This window comes from Mustelus asterias, chromosome 11 (genome assembly GCF_964213995.1).
Source record: "Mustelus asterias chromosome 11, sMusAst1.hap1.1, whole genome shotgun sequence".
NCBI classification, from domain to species: Eukaryota; Metazoa; Chordata; class Chondrichthyes; order Carcharhiniformes; family Triakidae; genus Mustelus; species Mustelus asterias.
This window is the reverse complement of record NC_135811.1, coordinates 44,870,739-44,891,038: the sequence shown is the minus strand read 5'-3', so window position 1 is coordinate 44,891,038 and position 20,300 is coordinate 44,870,739. Positions and strand designations below refer to the sequence as shown.

Genomic DNA, 20,300 nt, shown 5'->3' with positions numbered 1-20,300 from the left:
AACAGTACCAGTCTCTGTATCTGAAAGCATGTAGCATGCATAACAAAACAGATGCATCAACAGTTCAAATAGAAATAAAAATGTATGATCTGCTAGCTATTACAGAGACATGGCTTCAAGATGAATAAGGTTGAGACCAGTATATTTAAGGGCATGACATATTGGAAGGACAGAAAGCTAGGTGGTTAGCTCTGTTAATTAGGATAATAATGAGATGACCTTAGTTCTAAAGATCAAGATGTAGAATCAGTTAGGTAGAGGTAAGAAATAGCAAAGGTAAGAAGTCACCTGTGAGAGTAGCTCATACGTCCCCTAACAGAAACTACACTATAGGACAAGAGTTACATGAAGAAATAATGGGGGTTTGTGAGAAAGGGAGGGCAACAATCATGAGTGATTTGAATAGACATATAGATTGGACAAATCAGACTAATAAAATAACCTATAAGTTGAGTGCAGTTTCTTAGATCAGCACGTTCTAAAGCCAACCAGAGAGCAGGCAATTCTAAACCTAGTAATTGCAACGAGACAAGATTAATTAATTACGTCCTAGTAGTAGTAGTGATCATGACATGATTGCATTTCAGTTCAAGGGAAAGAGAATGGGCACAAGACTGGTGTTTTAAACTTAAATAAAGGGTATGAACTGGCTAAAGTAAACTTGGAAGGTAGATTAATGAATAGGTCAATGGAGATACAATGGGAGACATTTAAAGAGCTATTCCATAACATGCAGCAAACCCAGATTCCAGCAAGACAGACAGACTCCAGGATAAGGTGGCATCATTTGTGGCTAACTACACAAGTTAAAGATAGCATCAAATTAAAAGAAAAGGCACACAGTCCTGTGAACATTAGTGACAGGCCAGAAAAACATGACTAAAAATTTGAGCGAGAAATTGAGCGAGAGTACAAGAGAAAGCTGGCTAGAGACATAAAAGAAGATAGAGTTTTTACAGATATTTAAATATACATCAGTCTTCGAGGAAGAGTGAATATGGCAGATTAATGGAAATCAGGAAATGGTGGGTGGATTGAAAAGATATTTTGTATCTGTCTTTACTTTTTTAGGGATCAAATAACATCCTAGAAATACTTGTAAATCAAGAGGTGAAAGGGAGAGAGGAACTCATAACTATTACAATCATCAGGGAAAGGGTACTGAGAAAATTATTAGAACTAAAGGCTGACAATTACCCAGGTCCCGATGGACTTCATCCTAGGGTCCTTAAAGTGGCTGCTAAAATAGTGGACGCATTGTTTTTAATTTTCCAAAATTCCTATATTCTGAAAAATGTCCCATCAGCTTGGAAAACATCAAATCTAACTCCTCCAAATCAAGAAATCAAGCTGGAAACTACAGGCCAGTTAGTCTCACACGTCATAGGAAAAATGCTGGAATCTATTATAAGGGAGACTGACAAAGGAGTAGCGATCCAAAAGCTTGTGATTTCAAATAAACCTGTTGGACTATAACCTGGTGTTGTGTGAACTCTCATATTATGAGGGAGGTTATAGTAGAGCACTGATGCAATCAGGCAGTGTCAATAGGGTTTTATGAAAGGAAAAAAAGTGTTTAATTTATTAGAGTTCTTTAAAGTAGTAACAAGCAACATAAAGTGAAACCTGTGGATGGACTTGGATTTCCAAAAGACATTTGGCCAGATAGCACAATAAGTAAAAACTCATGCCATAGGGCTATCCATTAGCATGAATACAGGATTGGTTAGCAAACAGTAAACAGAGTAGGTATAGATGGATCATTTTCAGGGTGGCAGGGTGTAACAAATAGAGTGTCACATGGATCAGTGTTGGGGCCATCTATAGTCAATGACTTGGGTGAAGGGATCGAAAGAATGGTTGCTAAATCTACTGACGACACCAAGGGTAGCAGATTAGTTGTGAAGAGGATGTAAGAAGTCTGTAAAGGGATGTAGATAGGTTAAATGTGTGGGCAAAAATTTGGCAGATGCAGTATAATGTTGGAAAAAGTGAACTTTTCCACCTTGGCAAGAAGCATAGGAAAACCAGCATGTTATTTAAATGGAGGCAGATTGCAGAACAGAGGTACAAGTAACTAGAAAGGCAAATGGAATGTTGGCACTTATTGCAAGGGAAATTGAATATAAAAGTAGGGATGTTTTGCCACAGTTGTACAGGGCATCATTAATACCATATCTGGAGTATTGCTTTGGTCTCCTTATTTAAGGAAGGATATAGCTGTATTGAAAGCAATGTATAGAAGGTTCACTTAACTGATTCCTGAGATTATGGAGTTGTATTATGAAGAACGGGTTGACAGAATGGGAGGTGATCTTGTTGAAACATAAGGTTCTGAGGGGACCTGATAGGCTGGATGCTGAAAGGATGTTGCCCCTTGTGTGAAAGACTAGAACAGGTTAAAAATAAGGGATCACCCATTTAAGACGGAGATGAGGAGAATTAATTTCTCGAAAAGGGTCATTCCTCTGTGGAATTCTTTTCCCCAGAGAACAATGGAGGTAGGGGTCATCGAATATTTAAGACTAAGTAAGATAGATTCTTGACTGACAAGGGAGTCAAAGGGTATATAGGGTAGTCAGGAAAGCAGAAGCCACAACCAGATCAGCAATTATCTTATCTAGTGGCAAAGCCGGGCTGAGAGGTCGAATGGTCTACTCCTGGTCAAATTCATATGGCTGCATGTTCATATAAATCCTTTATCATCCCCTTCCCCAGTACTTCAGTTCCAGCAGATGGCAAGATTAAAGGCACATCATCTGATTTTCTTTTGTTGTTTTAAAATTTAAGTTGGAGATCAATGTATTATGAAAGGTAAGAGTTTCCACCTGATTTTTGAACAGTAAAAAATATATGGCTGTATTAATAAAAAGAAAATAAGACAAAAAATGCAAAACAATTATTTGAATGCAGACATGACTTGGAACTTCACTGTACTTTCAAGATTTAAATACTGAAAAAAAAAAGCACCTTAATGAGCCAATGGGTGGCACGGTAGCACAGTGGTTAGCACTGCTGCTTCACAGCTCCAGGGACCTGGGTTCAATTCCCGGCTTGGGTCACTGTGTGTGGAGTTTGCACATTCTCCTCGTGTCTGCGTGGATTTCCTCCGGGTGCTCCGGTTTCCTCCCACAGTCCAAAGATGTGCGGGTTAGGTTGAGTGGCCATGCTAAAATTGCCCCTTAGTGTCCTGAGATGCATAGGTTAGAGGGATTAGTGGGTAGATGTGTGGGGATATGGGGGTGGGGCCTGGGTGGGATTGTGGTCGGTGCAGACTCGATGGGCCGAATGGCCTCTTTCTGTACTGTAGGGTTTCTATGATTCTAACATATCTAGCATTAGAGGAAAATCAGCGTTTGTCACTAGGTTTCTGATCATACAACCAATTGCTTCCCCAACTTCAGCCAGCCCACCAACCAAATGTCCTCTTAAGGTTCCTGGCCCTGAACTCAAATCTTTAATTTCTTTCCCTTCTTCACTTGTGCCCTTGCTGAGTTCATCTCATCCCCGAGATCCACCTCCTGATCCCTTGAGCCTATTCCCACTAAGCTGCTGACTACTCAACTTCACTTCCTGCTTCCATGTTATTGTTAAGAGTTCTCTCACCTCAGGTACTGTCCCTTTCACCTTCAAATCTGCAAGCATCACCCCTCATCTCGAAAACAAAAACACTTTCCTTATAAACTAGCTTATTCCCTTTAACCTGTTAAACATGTTGCTATCCTCCAAATCCAGTCCATCTTTCCTGAAATTCCAATCTCTCCATTCTAGTTTTGCTGCTACCACAGTACCAAAGCAGTTCTCAAAGTCACAAGTACGTGACTGTGATAAATGTATCTCTCTTCATCCTTCTCGACCAGTCTGCAACCTTTAATACAGCTGACCACACCATCCTTAATAATACGACACATCAAAAGTCTAATGATGACCATGAAACCATTGTTGTCATAAAAACCCCATCTGGTTCATTAATGTCCTTTAGAGAAGGAAATCTGCCATTCTTACCTGGTCTGACCTACATGTGACTCCAGGCCCACAGCAATGTGGTTGACTCTTAAAATGCCCTCAGGAATGGACAATAAATGCTGGCCCAGCCAGCAACGCCTACATCCCATGAGCAAATATTTTTTTTAAAAAGATAGTGGTAGAAGACTGTTCGAGTGCCTGGAGGCCGGTGTCCAGCAATGTGCCACAAGGATCAGTACTGAGACCCTTATTGTTTGTTATATACATAAATGATAGAGATGAAAATGGGGGTTGGTCAGAAGGGCAGAGCAGTGGCAGATGGTATTTAACCCTGATAAGTGCAAGATGACGCACTTACGAAGAATGAGGGAGAGAGGGTATTTAATTAATGGCAGGACACTGGGTAGCTCAGAGGAACAGAGGAGTCTTGGGGTAATTATTTACAGATGCCTGAAGGCAGCAGAGCATGTGAATAGGATAGTTAAGGCATATAGGATACCTGCTTTCATCAGTAGTAGTAGAGTGTAGGAGCAAGGAAGTAATGTTGGAGTTGGACAGAGCATTGGTTAGGCCACAGCTCGAGTACTTTGTGCAGTTCTGGTCACCTCACTATGGGAAGGATGTGATGGGGGGGCGGGGGGGGGGTTTAAACAGAGATGGTTCACTAGGATGTTGGCTGGGATGCAGCATGAGCAAAGAACAAACAAACAAAGAACAAAGAACAGTACAGCACAGGAAACAGGCCCTTCGGCCCTCCAAGCCTGTGCCGCTCCTTAGTCCAACTAGACCAATCGTTTGTATCCCTCCATTCCCAGGCTGCTCATGTGACTATCCCGGTAAGTCTTAAACGATGTCAGCGTGCCTGCCTCCACCACCCTACTTGGCAGCGCATTCCAGGCCCCCACCACCCTCTGTGTAAAAAACATCCCTCTAATATCTGAGTTATACTTCGCCCCTCTCACCTTGAGCCCGTGACCCCTCGTGAACGTCACTTCTGATCTGGGAAAAAGCTTCCCACCATTCACCCTATCTATCCCCTTCATAATCTTGTACACCTCTATTAGATCTCCCCTCATTCTCCGTCTTTCCAGGGAGAACAACCCCAGTTTACCCAATCTCTCCTCATAGCTAAGACCCTCCATACCAGGCAACATCCTGGTAAACCTTCTCTGCACTCTCTCTAACGCCTCCACGTCCTTCTGGTAGTGCGGCAACCAGAACTGGACGCAGTACTCCAAATGTGGCCTAACCAGCGTTCTATACAGCTGCATCATCAGACTCCAGCTTTTATACTCTATACCCCGTCCTATAAAGGCAAGCATACCATATGCCTTCTTCACCACCTTCTCCACCTGTGTTGCCACCTTCAAGGATTTGTGGACTTGCACACCTAGGTCCCTCTGTGTTTCTATACTCCTGATGACTCTGCCATTTATTGTATAACTCCTCCCTACATTATTTCTTCCAAAATGCATCACTTCGCATTTATCCGGATTAAACTCCATCTGCCACCTCTCCGCCCAATTTTCCAGCCTATCTATATCCTGCTGTATTGCCCGACAATGCTCTTCGCTATCCGCAATTCCAGCAAGGAGAGACCGGATAGGTTTGGATTGTTTTCTTCAGAGAAGGCTAAGGGGGATCATGATTAAGGTGTATAAGATTAAGAACGGTATGGACAGGTGAGCAGCTGTTCCCCTTGGTTGGGGAGTCAATCACGAGGGGGCATAGTTTTAGGGTAAGGGCAGGAGATTCAGAGGGCATTTGAGAAAAAGGTTTTCAACTCAGATGGTGGTGGGAATCTGGAATGTGCTGCCTTGGAAGGTAGTGGGGGCTGAAAATCTTACAATCTTAAAAAAAATATTTGGATTAAGCACTTGAAATAGGTTAAATTTATTAGTATCACAAGTCGGCTTACATTAACAGTGCAATGAAGCTACTGTGAAAATCCCCAAGTCGCCACACTCTGGCATCTGTTCATGTACACAGATGGAGAATTTAGCATGGCCAATGCACCTAACCAGCACGTCTTTCGGAATATGGGAGAAAACTGAAGCACCCGGAGGAAACCCACACTGTGCAGACTCCACACAGACAGTGACCCAAGCCAGGAACCGAACATGGATCCCTGGCGCTGAGAGGCAGCAGTGCTAACTACTGTGCCACAAGTGCAGTAAAATGGGATTAGCATGCTTTTGATGGTAGTTATTGTATGTGCAGACTCGATGGGCCAAAGGGTCTTTTCTGCGCTGTATCTGAAGACATTGAAGAGAGAGTAGACAGGAGAGTCACAGGAATTATTCCAGGAATAAAGAACTGTAGCTATGACGATAGATTGGAAAGGTTGGAGTTCTTTTCCACGGAGAAAAGACGACTGAAAGGAGACTTGATAGAGGCATTCAAGATCCTCAGGAATGTGGATAGGGCAAATAGTGAAAAATTGTTCCCTCTCAAGACAGCTGCAAGAGCTAGAAAGCACAGATACAAAATAATTGGTAAGAGTAAAAGCGATGAGGATTTATTTTCAACCAGAGGGTGTTGGGCATCTGGAGCAAGTTTCCCGAGAGGGTGACGGGGTCAGGTTCGATTGAGGTATTAAAAAGGAAATTGGATTGCTCTCTCAAAAAAAAACACACGTGCAAGGTTACAGGATAAGGTAGGGAGTGGGACAGGTAGAATGCTCTTTCAGAGTCAGCTCAGATTCAATGAGCCAAATGCTCTGAAGATTCTATAATATTAGAATCATAGAATGCTACAGTGCAGAAGGAGGCCATTCGGCCCATCGAGTCTGCACCGACCACAATCCCACCCAGGCCCTATCCCCATAACCCCATGCCCTAGCTAGTCCCCCTGACATTAAGGGCCAATCTACCTAACCCACACATCTTTGGACTGAGGGAGGAAACCAGAACGGAATATTGCCAGACTCTGCCTCTATCAGTTCATCTTCTGAAAATCTGCCTTCGCTGCTACTTCTTAAAGCTGACCTGTTCATCCAAGCTTCTGGTCAACTTCCCTAATATCCAAGTGATACTTGGTGTCAAATTTCAATTGATAAAACATCCAAAAGAGCTTCTCAAGAGTGTTATATTAAAGGCACAATAAGTTGTTATCGACACATGTATTCTATGAATGATGATGAAACACGTAAAGCTCAAGTTGAAAGAAACAAGAATTTTCATCAACTCAACACTTGAATCAACAGAGTCACAATCAACAAAGCCGAAAAACAAATGAATAAAATTCAGCGGAAGTCACGATCAAACTATTGTGCTCTGGTCAGATCACACCTCAGAGTACCAAAGGGTTCAACCTGAAGCATCAGCTTGTCTATTTCCTCCACAGATGCGGCCTGACCCGACTGTTTACAGCATTTTTTTGCTTCAGGCCCTTCAATACAGTGTCCCAGTCTGCTCACCAAATTACAAGGGGAGCCCAAGTTTCGGGGTTACCCGGAAGGATGCGCCCTGAGCTTTCTGCCTTGAAAGACGGCATCGGAGAGGCATTTCTCAGAGGTTGGACTAAGATGGGCCAAATGTGTAATCACCTTTCGAACAGTACTGAAATAGTTAGTAGAAGCGACGCCTTATAATATGTTTCATAAAGCTTGTGAATGCTAGAAAATATATTTGCCCAACAACTGGAGATTTACAAAGCTGTCCACGATTCAGTACCTGGCCAGACAGCTGAAACATGCAACCAAATGGATCTATTCTGCCCAAGCATCGGTTTACAAAAGGCAAGATTCGCTGCACACTCCCTCTGAGTGAGGGCAATTTAAAACCCACTCTAACTCACTGGAACATCTTCCGCTGGCCCCAGCCATCATTTCATCTCTAATCTGGGAATAGGCCTCGACGATGCGCGATTTACAGCCACACTTGGAATAAGGCGCACAGAAAAAAAAAGTTTCACAATCATTCAAAAAGGTCGAGGTCACCCACAAGACTCGAGCGGCTTTATTTATTTGCCATCCGAAAGCGACCCTGCGTCGTTCAAACCATCTCCTCCTCTCCCTCCCCGCCTCTCGGCTCGATATAAACGGGCCTTTCTAACTTAACACTCCTCGCGTTTTATTTTAATAATGAGGAAGTGTAAACATCACCGACCTCGATACCGCCATGAAGAACCTGTGGCGTTAAAATCCGTCCCTCTGGGCTTGTGTTGAGCGATGTGTTTGCGACTCTTATTCCACCATTTACCGGCCAGCGGTGACCCCAGGATCGCCCAACGCCGAGAGGGAGGAAGGCCGCACCGTTCTCAATCGGGACAGTGGGGGCAGGAGGAGGAGGAGGGGATTTAATTCATCGCCTCACCGCCGGGAGACCGAGAAACGCTTTAATCGCCCACAGCCGCAGGAGGGGGAGGTGGGGAAGCGGCGGTGGCGAAGCGGACGATTTGTAACGCGCGAGTGCCGGTTAGCCCTCGGGACACCGGCCGGGAAGCCGACGGCGTGAAAATCCGAGGAAAATCGGTTTTTTTTGCGAACAGGAAAGCGGCGCTCGGCGCCTGGATTTATATGAGGAGCCATCTTGCATTTATTGTCACCCCGATGCATCCCGCCGCCCAATTGGCTGCTCCGGCTCCCCGTGGCCAATCCAGAGCCGGCTCTTTGCGCTCTGGCAGCCCCTTCGGTGCGGGTGCAGAAGCGCTTCCTGCCGGGGGGAGACTCGGGGGGGTTGCCGGGGCCAGGGTCACCGGGGCCAGGTACAGCAGGGCCTCATCCACCGGGGCCAGGTACAGCAGGGCCTCATCCACCGGGGTCAGGTACAGCAGGGCCTCATCCACCGGGGCCAGGTACAGCAGGGCCTCATCCACCGGGGCCAGGTACAGCAGGGCCTCATCCACCGGGGTCAGGTGCAGCAGGGCCTCATCCACCGGGGCCAGGTACAGCAGGGCCACGTACAGCAGGGCCTCATCCACCGGGGTCAGGTGCAGCAGGGCCTCATCCACCGGGGTCAGGTGCAGCAGGGCCTCATCCACCGGGGTCAGGTGCAGCAGGGCCTCATCCACCGGGGTCAGGTGCAGCAGGGCCTCATCCACCGGGGTCAGGTGCAGCAGGGCCTCATCCACCGGGGTCAGGTGCAGCAGGGCCTCATCCACCGGGGTCAGGTGCAGCAGGGCCTCATCCACCGGGGTCAGGTGCAGCAGGGCCTCATCCACCGGGGTCAGGTGCAGCAGGGCCTCATCCACCGGGGTCAGGTACAGCAGGGTCATGTACAGCAGGGCATCATCCACCAGGGCCAGATACAGCAGGTGCCTCATCCACCGGGGCCAGGGACAGCAGTGCCTCATCCACCAGGGGCCAGGGACAGCAGTGCCTCATCCACCGGGGGCCAGGGACAGCAGTGCCTCATCCACCGGGGGCCAGGGACAGCAGTGCCTCATCCACCGGGGGCCAGGGACAGCAGTGCCTCATCCACCGGGGACCAGGGACAGCAGTGCCTCATCCACCGGGGGCCAGGGACAGCAGTGCCTCTTCCACCGGGGGCCAGGTACACCAGGGCCAGACACAGCAGGTGCCTCATCCACAGGGGCCAGATACAACAGGGCCTCATCCACCGGAGTCAGGTACAGCAGGGCCTCATCCGCCAGGGCCAGATACACGTGGGCCAGGTACATCAGGGCCTCATGCACTAGGGCCTGGTACTCCAGGGCAGGAGAACCTGCTACAGCCTTGATTTTGATTTATTATAGTCACCTGTATTAGTATATAGAGAAAAGTATTGTTTCTTGTGCTATATGGACAAAGCATACCGTTCATAGAGCACGTGGGGAGAAGGAAAGGAGAGGGTCATAGGTTGCAGAATAAGTGTTACAGTCATAGCTAGGGTGTAGAGAAAGATCAGCATAATATAAAGTTTTAAAAGTTTATTTATTAGTGTCATAAGTAGGCTAACATTAATGTAAAAGCAAAATATCAGATGTTAGAATCTGAAACAAGGACAGATAGTGCTGGAGAGTCTCAGCAGGTCTGATTGCATCTGTGAGAGAATAGAGCATTCTTTCGAGTCTGGATGACCCTTCGTTGCTCATAGCTCTGATGAAGGGTCATCTAGACTCGAAGTGTTGGCTCTGTTCTCTCTCCAAAGATGCTGTCAGACCTGCTGGGATTTTCCAGTATTTTCTATCTTTGTTGTCGGCTTACATTAACACTGCAATAAAGTGACTGAAAATCCTGTGAAAAGGTAAGTCTATTCAAAAGTCTGATGACAGCAGGGAAGAAGTTGTTCTTGAGTCGGTTGGTACGTGACCTCAGACTTTTGTATCTTTTTCCCAACGGAAGAAGGTGGAAGAAAGAATGTCTGGGGTGCATGGGGTCCTTGATTATGCTGGCTGCTTTACCGAGGCAGCAGGAAATGTAGACGGAGTCAATGGATTTGGCTGGTTTGCGTGATGGACTGGGCAACGTTCACAACCCTTTGTCGTTTCTTGCAGTCTTGGCTAGAGCAGGAGCCATACCAAGCTGTGATACATCTGGAAAGGAGACCTTGTTCCAAAAACACATCTTGAAGTTGAGGGGTTTCTCGAGCTAGTTTGTACATCATACATCTTTGATGGCACCGGAGTGAGGCGACTTCTTGCGAGCTGTGCCCAGTATACCTTCAAATTCTATCTTTTACTCTCGTTCTATGCTTCTAAAACTTTATTCTAACTTTTTTAAACTCTCTAACAATGCTTTAATAAGTTGATCTTTCTCTACACCCGAGCTATGACTGTAACACTGCATTCTGCACTCTCGTTTCCTTCTCTATGAACGGTATACTTTGTCTGTATAGCGCACAAGAAACAATACTTTTCACTGCATGGTAATACATGTGACAATAATAAATCAAATCCACCCACCCCTCCCCAGAAATTGCGATTTTTTTTTTAAAGGCCAGCCATAAAGTTAACTGAAGCATAAAGGCAAAATACTGTGGATGCTGGAATCTTAACAAAAACAGAAAATGCTGGGGGAAAAAATCAGCAGGTTTGACAGCATCTGCAGAATGTTTTGAGTCAGCTTGACCCCTCGTCAGAGCTTGCAAAAAGCAGCCATAAAGCTAATTGAAGCACCCACCCAAACCAATTTTTAAAGGGAAGGTTTTAATACAGGAACTGAATGAGGTCTGTGGGCTCAGCTCAAATTATTCCCTATTCCGACACCACTTCACCTGTCTCAACTTAATGCACAAGGCCCCACAGAAGATCCACTAATACTGTGGAGTTGTATCTGCCTGTACTTTCTGTCGCCTTTTTAGTCATCATAAATTTATGTATCTGCATTTCGAATGGATATTGCCCATGTAAACTTGGCACAGTGTAATTACACCTCCTGATTTAATCTGAGTTTGTTTAGTTGGTTTGGTTTGACCTAAAAAGAGGACAATGGTAGCACCATACCACCTCTACTGGTAGCAACATGAAATTACAATGTGGCAAATTTCCATAATCAGTATTATAAAAGTGGACATAGGATTTATAATAGAAATATAACAGTAGACTTTGTAATTTAAAAATGGCAACATGAAGAAAAACGTTTACGCAGCGAGTAGTCAGGATCTGGAATGCACTGCCTGAGTGTGTTGGGCTGGCAGGTTCAATCGAGTCAGAAGTCTCAACACCAGGTTAAAGTCCAACAGGTTTATTTGGTACCACAAGCCACAAGCTTTCGGAGCGCTGCTCCTTCATCAGGTGAGTGGGAGTTCTATTCACAAACAGGACATATAAAGATTTGTTCTTGTATAAAGATATAAAGATTCTAAAGGAGACTGACTAGTATATAATAGTCAAGCCTATAGAATATGCTTCCTGTGAGTTTTACTTGCTTTCAATAAGAGAATTAACAAGGTAGAAAAAGTGTTAAAAGTCAAACAGCAATAATCAGAACTGAAGGCATAGGTCTAATAGCAACCAAAAAACTATTCAGGCTTGGACTAACAAGTGACAAGTAACATTCGTGCCACTCAAGTGCCGGGCAATGACCATCTTCAAAAGGAGGGGATTTAACCATCACCCTTTGACGTTCAATGGCATTGCCATCTTTGAATTCCCCACTGTCAACATCCTGGGGGTTACCATTGACCAGAAATGGAACTAGACTCGCCAGATAAATACTGTGGCTAGAAGGGCAGGTCAGAATCCTCCTGCAAGTAACTCACCTGACTCCCCAAAGCCTGTCTACCATCTACAAGGCACGAGTCAGCAGTGTGATGGAATACTCTCCCCTTACCTGGATGACTGCAGCTCTGGCATCACTGAAAAAGCTCAATACCATCCAGGACAAAGCAGCCCACTTGATTATAATCCTTCGACAAACATGCAATCTGTCCATTACCTCTGCACAATGGCAGTTGTGTGTACCATCTACAAAATGCACTGCAGGAACTCACCAAGGCTTCTTAGGAAGCTATTTCCAAACCCACGACCACTACCATCTAGAAGGAGAAGGACAGCAAATACCTAGGAACACCAGCACCTGGAGATTCAAGTCACTCACCATCCTGACTTGGAAATAAATTACCATTTCTTCACTGTCACTGGATCAAAATCCTAGAACTCCTTCCCTAACAGCACTGCTGGTGTCCCTGCATCTCAGGGACTGCAGCGGTTCAAGAAAACAGCTCACCACTACCTTCTCTAGGGCAACTAAGAATGGGCAATAAGCTTTAGCCTAGCCAGCAATGCTCATGTCCCACAAATAAATAAAAGTAAGGAATGTTCTAATAAATTGCCAAAAAAGTATTAAAACTTTTTTTAATAAGCAGTGAAACTTCACTAAAGGGAAGATGAGGTGAACCAATAGATTCACTCAAAAGACGTTTTGAAGAACTTTGCGTCTACCCTTCACCCCACTCCATAACTAAAATTGTTAATATACAAAATAACTGTTTGAAGGAAATGACAACGTAAAATCATACATATTTCACAATCCATTTAAATTTACCCATTGAATTTTGTTTTGCATTTTTATTACCTTCTTTCGTTTCAGGACCTCAATGTATTTTAAAAGCCTAGTTTTGAATGGATGTTTCATCATGATATTTGAACCACATTGTAGATTCTGAATGTGTACATCTTGCAGAATTTCTCAGCATATGTTAGATAGTTCTTCAAGTCGAAGTAGAGGACTATCTGCCCTTATCCTGACGATGTTGTTTTCAAGTCTTCCTAACAAACTGGTGATTGATTTCTCAAAAATTTATTTCAGATAGGATTCAAATTAAAAATATTAACAACTTTTCTCTGTTACTGACAGCTCAATTTTATCTCACAATTCAACATCATTTGTAGGATGAGATTTTAATTTGGGTCATCTGGTCTAAACAGGGCATATTTAGCTCAAAAATAGCTTCCTGTTTATTCCAGTGATCTGGCTAGGGTAGGAAGCAGAGAAAGTTGTGTCGATGAGGGCAAGATGAGGAGGCAAAACTGATATTAGGAATTCATCGTCGGATGCAAGGTAATCCACTTAATGACAAGAGGCAAGGGACTTGGAGAAGCAAAAGGATGTGGAGTACACAAATTACTGAATTCTAATGTACAAGTATAAGTAGTAATCAAATAATTTAATGGGATGATGGCCCTTTTCTCAAGTGAGTTGGAGTCACAAAGAGTAGGGAGTTAAAAATATTCAAAATCCCGGCTTCAACCTTTTCAGGAAGAGTTACAAATACACATCACCCCCTAGTTCTACGTTATTCCACAAAAGGAAACAGCCTCTCCACATCCATCCTGTCAAGACCCCTCAGGATATTATATGCATCTCTGCTGCTTATGGTTTCCTGTTCTGTCTGCCCCCCTCCCCCCCCCCCCGCCAAAGAAAGACAATTTCTCTATTACTGAGGAGGCACATCCATCTCACAGATACCTTTTTCAAAACCATAATGTTTCCATCTTTAAATTCATTATTTTCTTATGATCCTGCCTTCAATGTTCTTATGCCTTCACTGGTAAGACAGACCATCTTACAAATCTAAAAGATGCAATCTTAAATACACCATGACAACTGTCTCCCTGTAAAAATTGTTTGTCATCGTCTAAGTGCTATGCTGAATGGCATAATGACCATGGTATTCCAAACTTTCCAATCATAGCAACAGTGGATGACCTTGTTGTTGACGTCCTGGTTAAGCTGATTGTTAATGCTGTTGAGCTGCTTCAGAGTTGTTCAATCGTCTTGTGCTACAGTGGAGAGAGCAGTATCAATTCCAAATTAATTTTCTCCCATCATTTTTTACATCTCCAAGACATCTTCATTTTGGATGCTAAATGCAAGAAACTTAAAATGGACATTATTTTAAAATTCCAGTTGGGCCACAAATAGAAATGTAGGAAAAACGTGAAGGTTCTTGAGAGGTTGCAGAGTTTTACCAGAATGGTTCCAGGGTGAGGGAATTTAGCTACAAGGTTAGCGATGGCTGGTGGGCAAGAACAGCACAGGGGGAGATTGGTGGGGGAGGAGTAGACTAGCACAAGGGGCAATTGGCAGGGGAGAAGAACAGTGGAGGGGGCAATTTGCTGGGGGGGGGGCAGACTGGCACGGGGGTGATCAGCCTTGGGGGGGGTCCCGATGTCCGTGGGGCAGCTGGTGCCCCAAGAACACAGCATCCGGCTTCACTTCACTTAATCCTCCCCTCCCCCGCCACTGGCGAGAATTGCAACCTGGCACTTTTTTTGCAGTAAATACTGTAAGATTACGACTCAGCTCGCCAAAAAGGTGCAATTCTCCTGTTTTCTCGCTTGTTCAGCATTTCAAACTTTTTTTCATAAGATCGCGCCCTATGAATTAAAATCAGACAATGGCTGGAATTTTACCATCCCATCCACCATGGGAATCGAAGTGGACAAAGTGTAGACCACGGAAAGGTCCGTTGACCTCAGACGGGATTTCATGGTTTCAGGGCAAGTGTGGCCATAAAATCCTGCCAAATGAGATTGAGATTGACCTTTCAACACTGTCCAAAGATGTGCAGGTTAAGTGGATTAGTCATGGTAAATGCATGGAGTTACGGGGAGGCAAAGTCTGGCTAAGGTGCTCTGTTGGAGAGTTGGTGCAGACTCGATGGACCAAATGGCCTCCTTTTATACTGTAGGGATTCTATGGTTTAGCTGGTTTCATTTTTTTCAAAGACATAGGGACTTCAAATAATTTCTTCATTACCCTCCAATCACAAGATGTGAGTATTGCTAGCAATGTCAGCATTTATTGCCCTGGAGAAAGTAGTGGCGAGTTGCTTTGCTGAACTGCTGCAGTTCAAGCGTTACCTTTTCTGTAGCGGTTTGATACAACTGAGTAATTTACTATAACATTTCAGAAGGCAGTTAAGTCAACCATATTGTTGTGGGTCTGAATCAGGCCAGACCAGGTCATGGTAGCAACTTTCCTGCCCTGAAGGTTATTGGCGAACCAGATGGGCTTTTACTGCAGGACAGTAGTTTTCACCATTAATGATCACTATTACTGAGACTAGATTTTTAATTTGATTTATTAATCGAATTTAAATTTCCTCTGCTGCCATGTGGGATTTGAATTTGATAGTTGATCCTTAGAATCTAGTCACAAAATTGCACTTCAATGAAAATTACTTGTTCAGCTGCACAGTTATCACAAAGATAGGTAATGATGAGGGATTATACATAATTTGTTTGTGCTGCTCTCAACAACCCCCAATCATCTTGAAGACCATTACAGATTTAAAGACTTTATTAAAGAACCCCAGACTGGGAGCAAAAATTCAACATAAGCACATAAACTACGGTGTATGTGTGAAAAAGAGCCAAGACATCTGCTAACTACAAGGAAGCCCACCCATCACCCATAACTGTATGGGTGTATAACTACAAGGTGTATGCCATGTGTAATTTAACATGGTATGCTGCAAAATAACTACAAACTAAAATGTTTAAAAATGTCCATTTAACAAGGAGTAATAAAATCTATTGGAAAGGAACCACCTCGACATATTTTATTTCAGAGCAAAGAAACATTTATTTATAGTACCACCTGACACAATACGCTGCTATGAGTTCAGCAGGTACAAACAGGACTACCTCATTGAATTGCATGGCTATGTTGGTATGGTGCATCATGGAAGTTAGCTGATTTATAGCAAGAAATGAATGTATACTTCCGTGATGTATTTTGCCTTTCTGTACAAATAGAACCAAACATTTGTGGTGGTTAATTAAGTTTGAGGCAATGTGTGCAATTCACAATTTTAGGATACATTTAAAGTCTCTAATTTTATTTTAAAAAAGTTATCTACAATCTGTTGTGCTCAGAAATTCACTTTCAAAAAACCTGGAACCAAGACAATAAGCATATATTCATTCATACTGATTTATATTTAAAAAAACTAAACAAATGTTTCTGCTTTCATCATACTTTATGCTGTCACAACTAACAGGTTTTTTTTACAACTACACCGTTCTAAGTCAACAGAAATAGTAAAAGGCATTAAGTGAGGGAAGGGTTTGTGGTCCTTCAATATTAAATTTTGGAAAAAGCAAACCTCTATGAAAATACAAGCGCCTTACCATCCCCAAAATAAAAAAATGAATACACATTGAAGTTAGTGATTTAGTTCCAATCATATTCACGAAAGCCATCAAAGTTATCATAACAACCACCTCCGAGTTTACTCAAGCTGGGACCACGCTCTGGTGGCTGGCCATGGTTGTAATCCCGTGTAAAAATGGTGTATGGGGCAGAGCTCTGTGGTTCTAGTTCTCTTCTGCTTGAAAAAGGAAAAGGTTTTCTTTCAAACTCATCCCTGAAACGATCTTGAGGTGCTGGTAGTCTTGTAGAATAAGGTGTATATCTACTATGTAGACGGGAATTTTCTTCTGAACTACGTATTGCTCTATGCTCACTGAAATGGTTAAACCTGGATTTTAAAGAAAGAAAAAGGTCTCAGTCAAATGTTCAAGCTCGTGATTCCAAATAGACCTGTTGGACTTTAACCCGGTGTGAGGTCTCTTACTGTGCCCACTTGAGTCCAATGCCGGCATCTCCACCAAATGTAAATGTGATCTAGAACTTATCCCGCATCCAGTATTCATTTTGATTAACCTAGATTCTAATATCAGGAAATACCCATAAATAGAAATATTTTCTAACTTTATTAAATAATGTACATCCTGCCCAATGCCCATCAGCTCCCTCAGTCACAAATCAATTGACTGGGAGGATGATCCATACACAGTCCTCCGCTGTTAATACAAGACAGTACAGCACAGCTTAAAAAAGACACAGCTTTAACTTTTTCTCTGGCTCCTTATGACAATACTGTGACAGTTGGCGGCACGGTAGCACTGTGGTTAGCACTGCTGCTTCACAGCTCCAGGGACCTGGGTTCGATTCCCGGCTCGGGTCACTGTCTGTGTGGAGTTTGCACATTCTCCTCATGTCTGCGTGGGTTTCCTCCGGGTGCTCCGGTTTCCTCCCACAGTCCAAAGGTGTGCGGGTTAGGTTGATTGGCTATACTAAAATTGCCCCTTAGTGTCCTGAGATGCGTAGGTTAGAGGGATTAGTGGGTAAATATGTAGGGATATGGGGGTAGGGCCTGGGCGGGATTGTGGTCAGTGCAGACTCGATGGGCCGAATGGCCTCTTTCTGTGCTGTAGGGTTTCTAAGATACAGACTGGGAGTTCAGGATTAAACCCCGTACCCCATGACATCAATTCACTCCTATAAAAGTTTGAACAATATTGAGCTCTACTCATTTACATTCCAATGATTAATTAACTACCTGGAACGTCCATTAAATTCCTCTGGAGCATAGTCATCAAAACGGGAAAGTGGTCTATGTTCACCGTAGAGAAGTGAAGGCGGTGGTGGAGGCAGAGGAGGAGGAAGTGGTCGAGGCCTAAATAAAATATTTTTTTCAAAGAAAGTGTTTTAGTAAAGGATTTATGTATTGCAACAAAACATATATACAGATTGATAGTAAGTGATAAAATGATCACAAGTATTGCCATTGTAACAGGCACAACAACATTCTTTGTAATATATTTAATTAATCCCCATCTTTGCCTAAAGAAACATAGAACTCTTAAAATTTCTGAAATCAACCTCCAAAAATTTCCAATATCTTGTAGTCAAGAGATAATTTACCCTTAAAAAAATGTTTGATTAATAAAATAACTTGTGAAGTTATTAGAGAATCCAAATAGGGCTTTCTCATTAACCTGATTGAAAGCTTAAAGAGAGTGACCAAATTAGTAGATTATGGAAGCTTGGTAGATATTGAAGACTTCAAACCCCAAAAAGTTTTCAATAAAGTGATGGATAGATAGTTATCAGGAAAAAGAGTTTAAAATAATTTTTTTTATTCCATCCAAAAAAACAAATTCAAATTGAATCCAATTCATGGTCTCCAAAAAAAAAAGGGACAAACAAGATCCAAGCTGACAAGATGAGGCATTGCACCCCATCCTGGACTGGATCTAAGGCTTCATCTTAGCCCAAAGGCTGAGATAGCTTGAAGAATTTTATCAGACGATGCCTCGGTTTAACCTCATTGGCTACCTTGATCCTTTACTCTGCAGGAATCGCGGCAGCCAATTTGCACATAGCTTACTTCTCTAAATGCGATAATGACCAGATAATCTGTTTTAGTAATGTTGGTTGTGGGATAAGTATTGGCTAGGATAGCGGGGATAACTCTGTTCTTCTTCAAAATAATGCCATGTGATTTTTTCTGTCCACCTGACAGCAAACAATGCCTTGGTTTAAACTCATCAGGAAGATAGAACCTCCAATGGTATTACACTCCCTCAGTACCGCACTGGAATATCAATCCAGATTTTTGTACTTGAGTCTCTGGAGTGGGAGTTGAACCCTCAACCTTCTGAGTAATTGTAACAGCACGACAACTGAGCCGCAACAAAGTCCCAGCTTCAGACTGAGGACATCTTCCATCATCTGTGGTGTCAACAACGGTAGACTTGTAATCCACCACAATTTGTATCAAGTCAGATGATCAAGCTTGATTCCGAAGAGTCAAAGGTAGCAACAGGCATGTCTAAAAGGGAGGTGCCAACTTGTGAAAATACAATATACAACTATAACAGTATACAAGAGAAGCAGCAAGCTATTGAAAGAGCTAAACCATTTCAGAACCAATAGATCAGATCAAAGATGTGTGGTTCTGCCACGACAAAAAAACAACTAATGGTGAAGGTGGCTCCACATACATATTCATCTTTAACAATGGCAAAACTCAGTAGAATTGAAAAGAGCAAGGCTGCTGCAAATCTTGCCACAAATGCCAAGTGGATGTTCTTAGTTTTTTCCTAAGGGCCCACCATCAAAGATGTCAGCCTTCAGCCAATTTGGTTCACTCCACGTGATGTGAAGAAATGACTGAATACACTGGATGTAGCCAAGGACAATGGTCCTGAAAACATTCAAGCTGAAGTGCTGAAGATCCCTGCTCCAGAATTACTCACTTCTAGCCAAGCTGCGCCAGTACAGCTAAAACACTGGCATGTACCCGAAAGTAAAAAAAACTGTCAAGATCAAAATAACTGAGTTCCAGAAGTGAGGCAATAGCAACTGTCTTAATAACACAATATTTGACCAAGGGTGGCACCAAGAAGCCCCTGAAAAACTGAAGTCAGTCTGAATTAGGAATAACTTTCCATTGACTGAAGCACAAAGATTGTGAAAGCTCAAATATCTTAGCCCCAGGATATCACTGCAAGTAGTGCTCAGGGCAGTATCCTGGGCCCAACTATCTTCAGTTATTTTATCAATGACTTTCCCTGGAGAGTTCACCACCAACACTCAAGAAGCTCAACGCTATCCAGCTTGCTTTGTTGGCACTGCATCCACCACCATGATTATTCACATCCTCCATCAATGGTGCAACATGCCTGCAGCGAATACCATCTTTCTACAAGGTGTCGTGCAGTGACTCACCAAGGTTTCTTCAATAGTACTTCCCAAATTTGTGACCTCTGCTAGCTAAAAGGATGATGTGGAGATGCCAGCGTTGGACTGGAGTAAGCACAGTAAGAAGTCTCACCACACCAGGTTAAAGATCTGTACCTTTAAGACTTGATTACCTGTAAAGACTTGCATTCCAACCATTATTTTGTAAATTGAGTTTGTGTCTTTATATGCCCTGTTTGTGAACAGAACTCCCACTCACCTGAAGGAGCAGCGCTCTGAAAGCTGGTGGCTTGTGCTATCAAATAAACCTGTTGGACTTTAACTTGGTGTTGTGAAACTTCTTACTGAGCTAAAAGGATGACAGCAGCAGGTGCATAGGAACATTAGTACTCCAAAGTCACATCCCAACTTGACTTGGAAATGTTCATTGTTGCTGGGTCAAAGTCCTGGA

General features: G+C 43.4%; 2 protein-coding genes across 3 annotated transcripts in view; both read right to left on the bottom strand.

Annotated features, from left to right (window-relative positions):
* btaf1 (BTAF1 RNA polymerase II, B-TFIID transcription factor-associated) overlaps positions 1-8,522 on the bottom strand; it is a 103,978-nt gene extending 95,456 nt beyond the window's left edge. Inside the window, exon 1 of one of the 2 annotated variants that reach the window (XM_078223500.1) lies at positions 8,076-8,522. In XM_078223500.1, coding sequence (XP_078079626.1) covers positions 8,076-8,089 — 14 coding nt within the window. In that variant the 5' untranslated portion in view covers positions 8,090-8,522. The remainder of the gene's footprint in view (positions 1-8,075) is intronic. The other variant, XM_078223499.1, reaches the window with a different exon arrangement.
* A 6,905-nt stretch (positions 8,523-15,427) lies between these two features.
* Positions 15,428-20,300, bottom strand: part of LOC144500489 (uncharacterized) — a 50,731-nt gene continuing 45,858 nt past the window's right edge. The window contains exons 11-12 of the mRNA XM_078223497.1: positions 17,703-17,819; positions 15,428-16,838 (exon numbers count right to left, since the gene is read on the bottom strand). Coding sequence (XP_078079623.1) covers positions 16,532-16,838; positions 17,703-17,819 — 424 coding nt within the window. The 3' untranslated portion in view covers positions 15,428-16,531. The remainder of the gene's footprint in view (positions 16,839-17,702; positions 17,820-20,300) is intronic.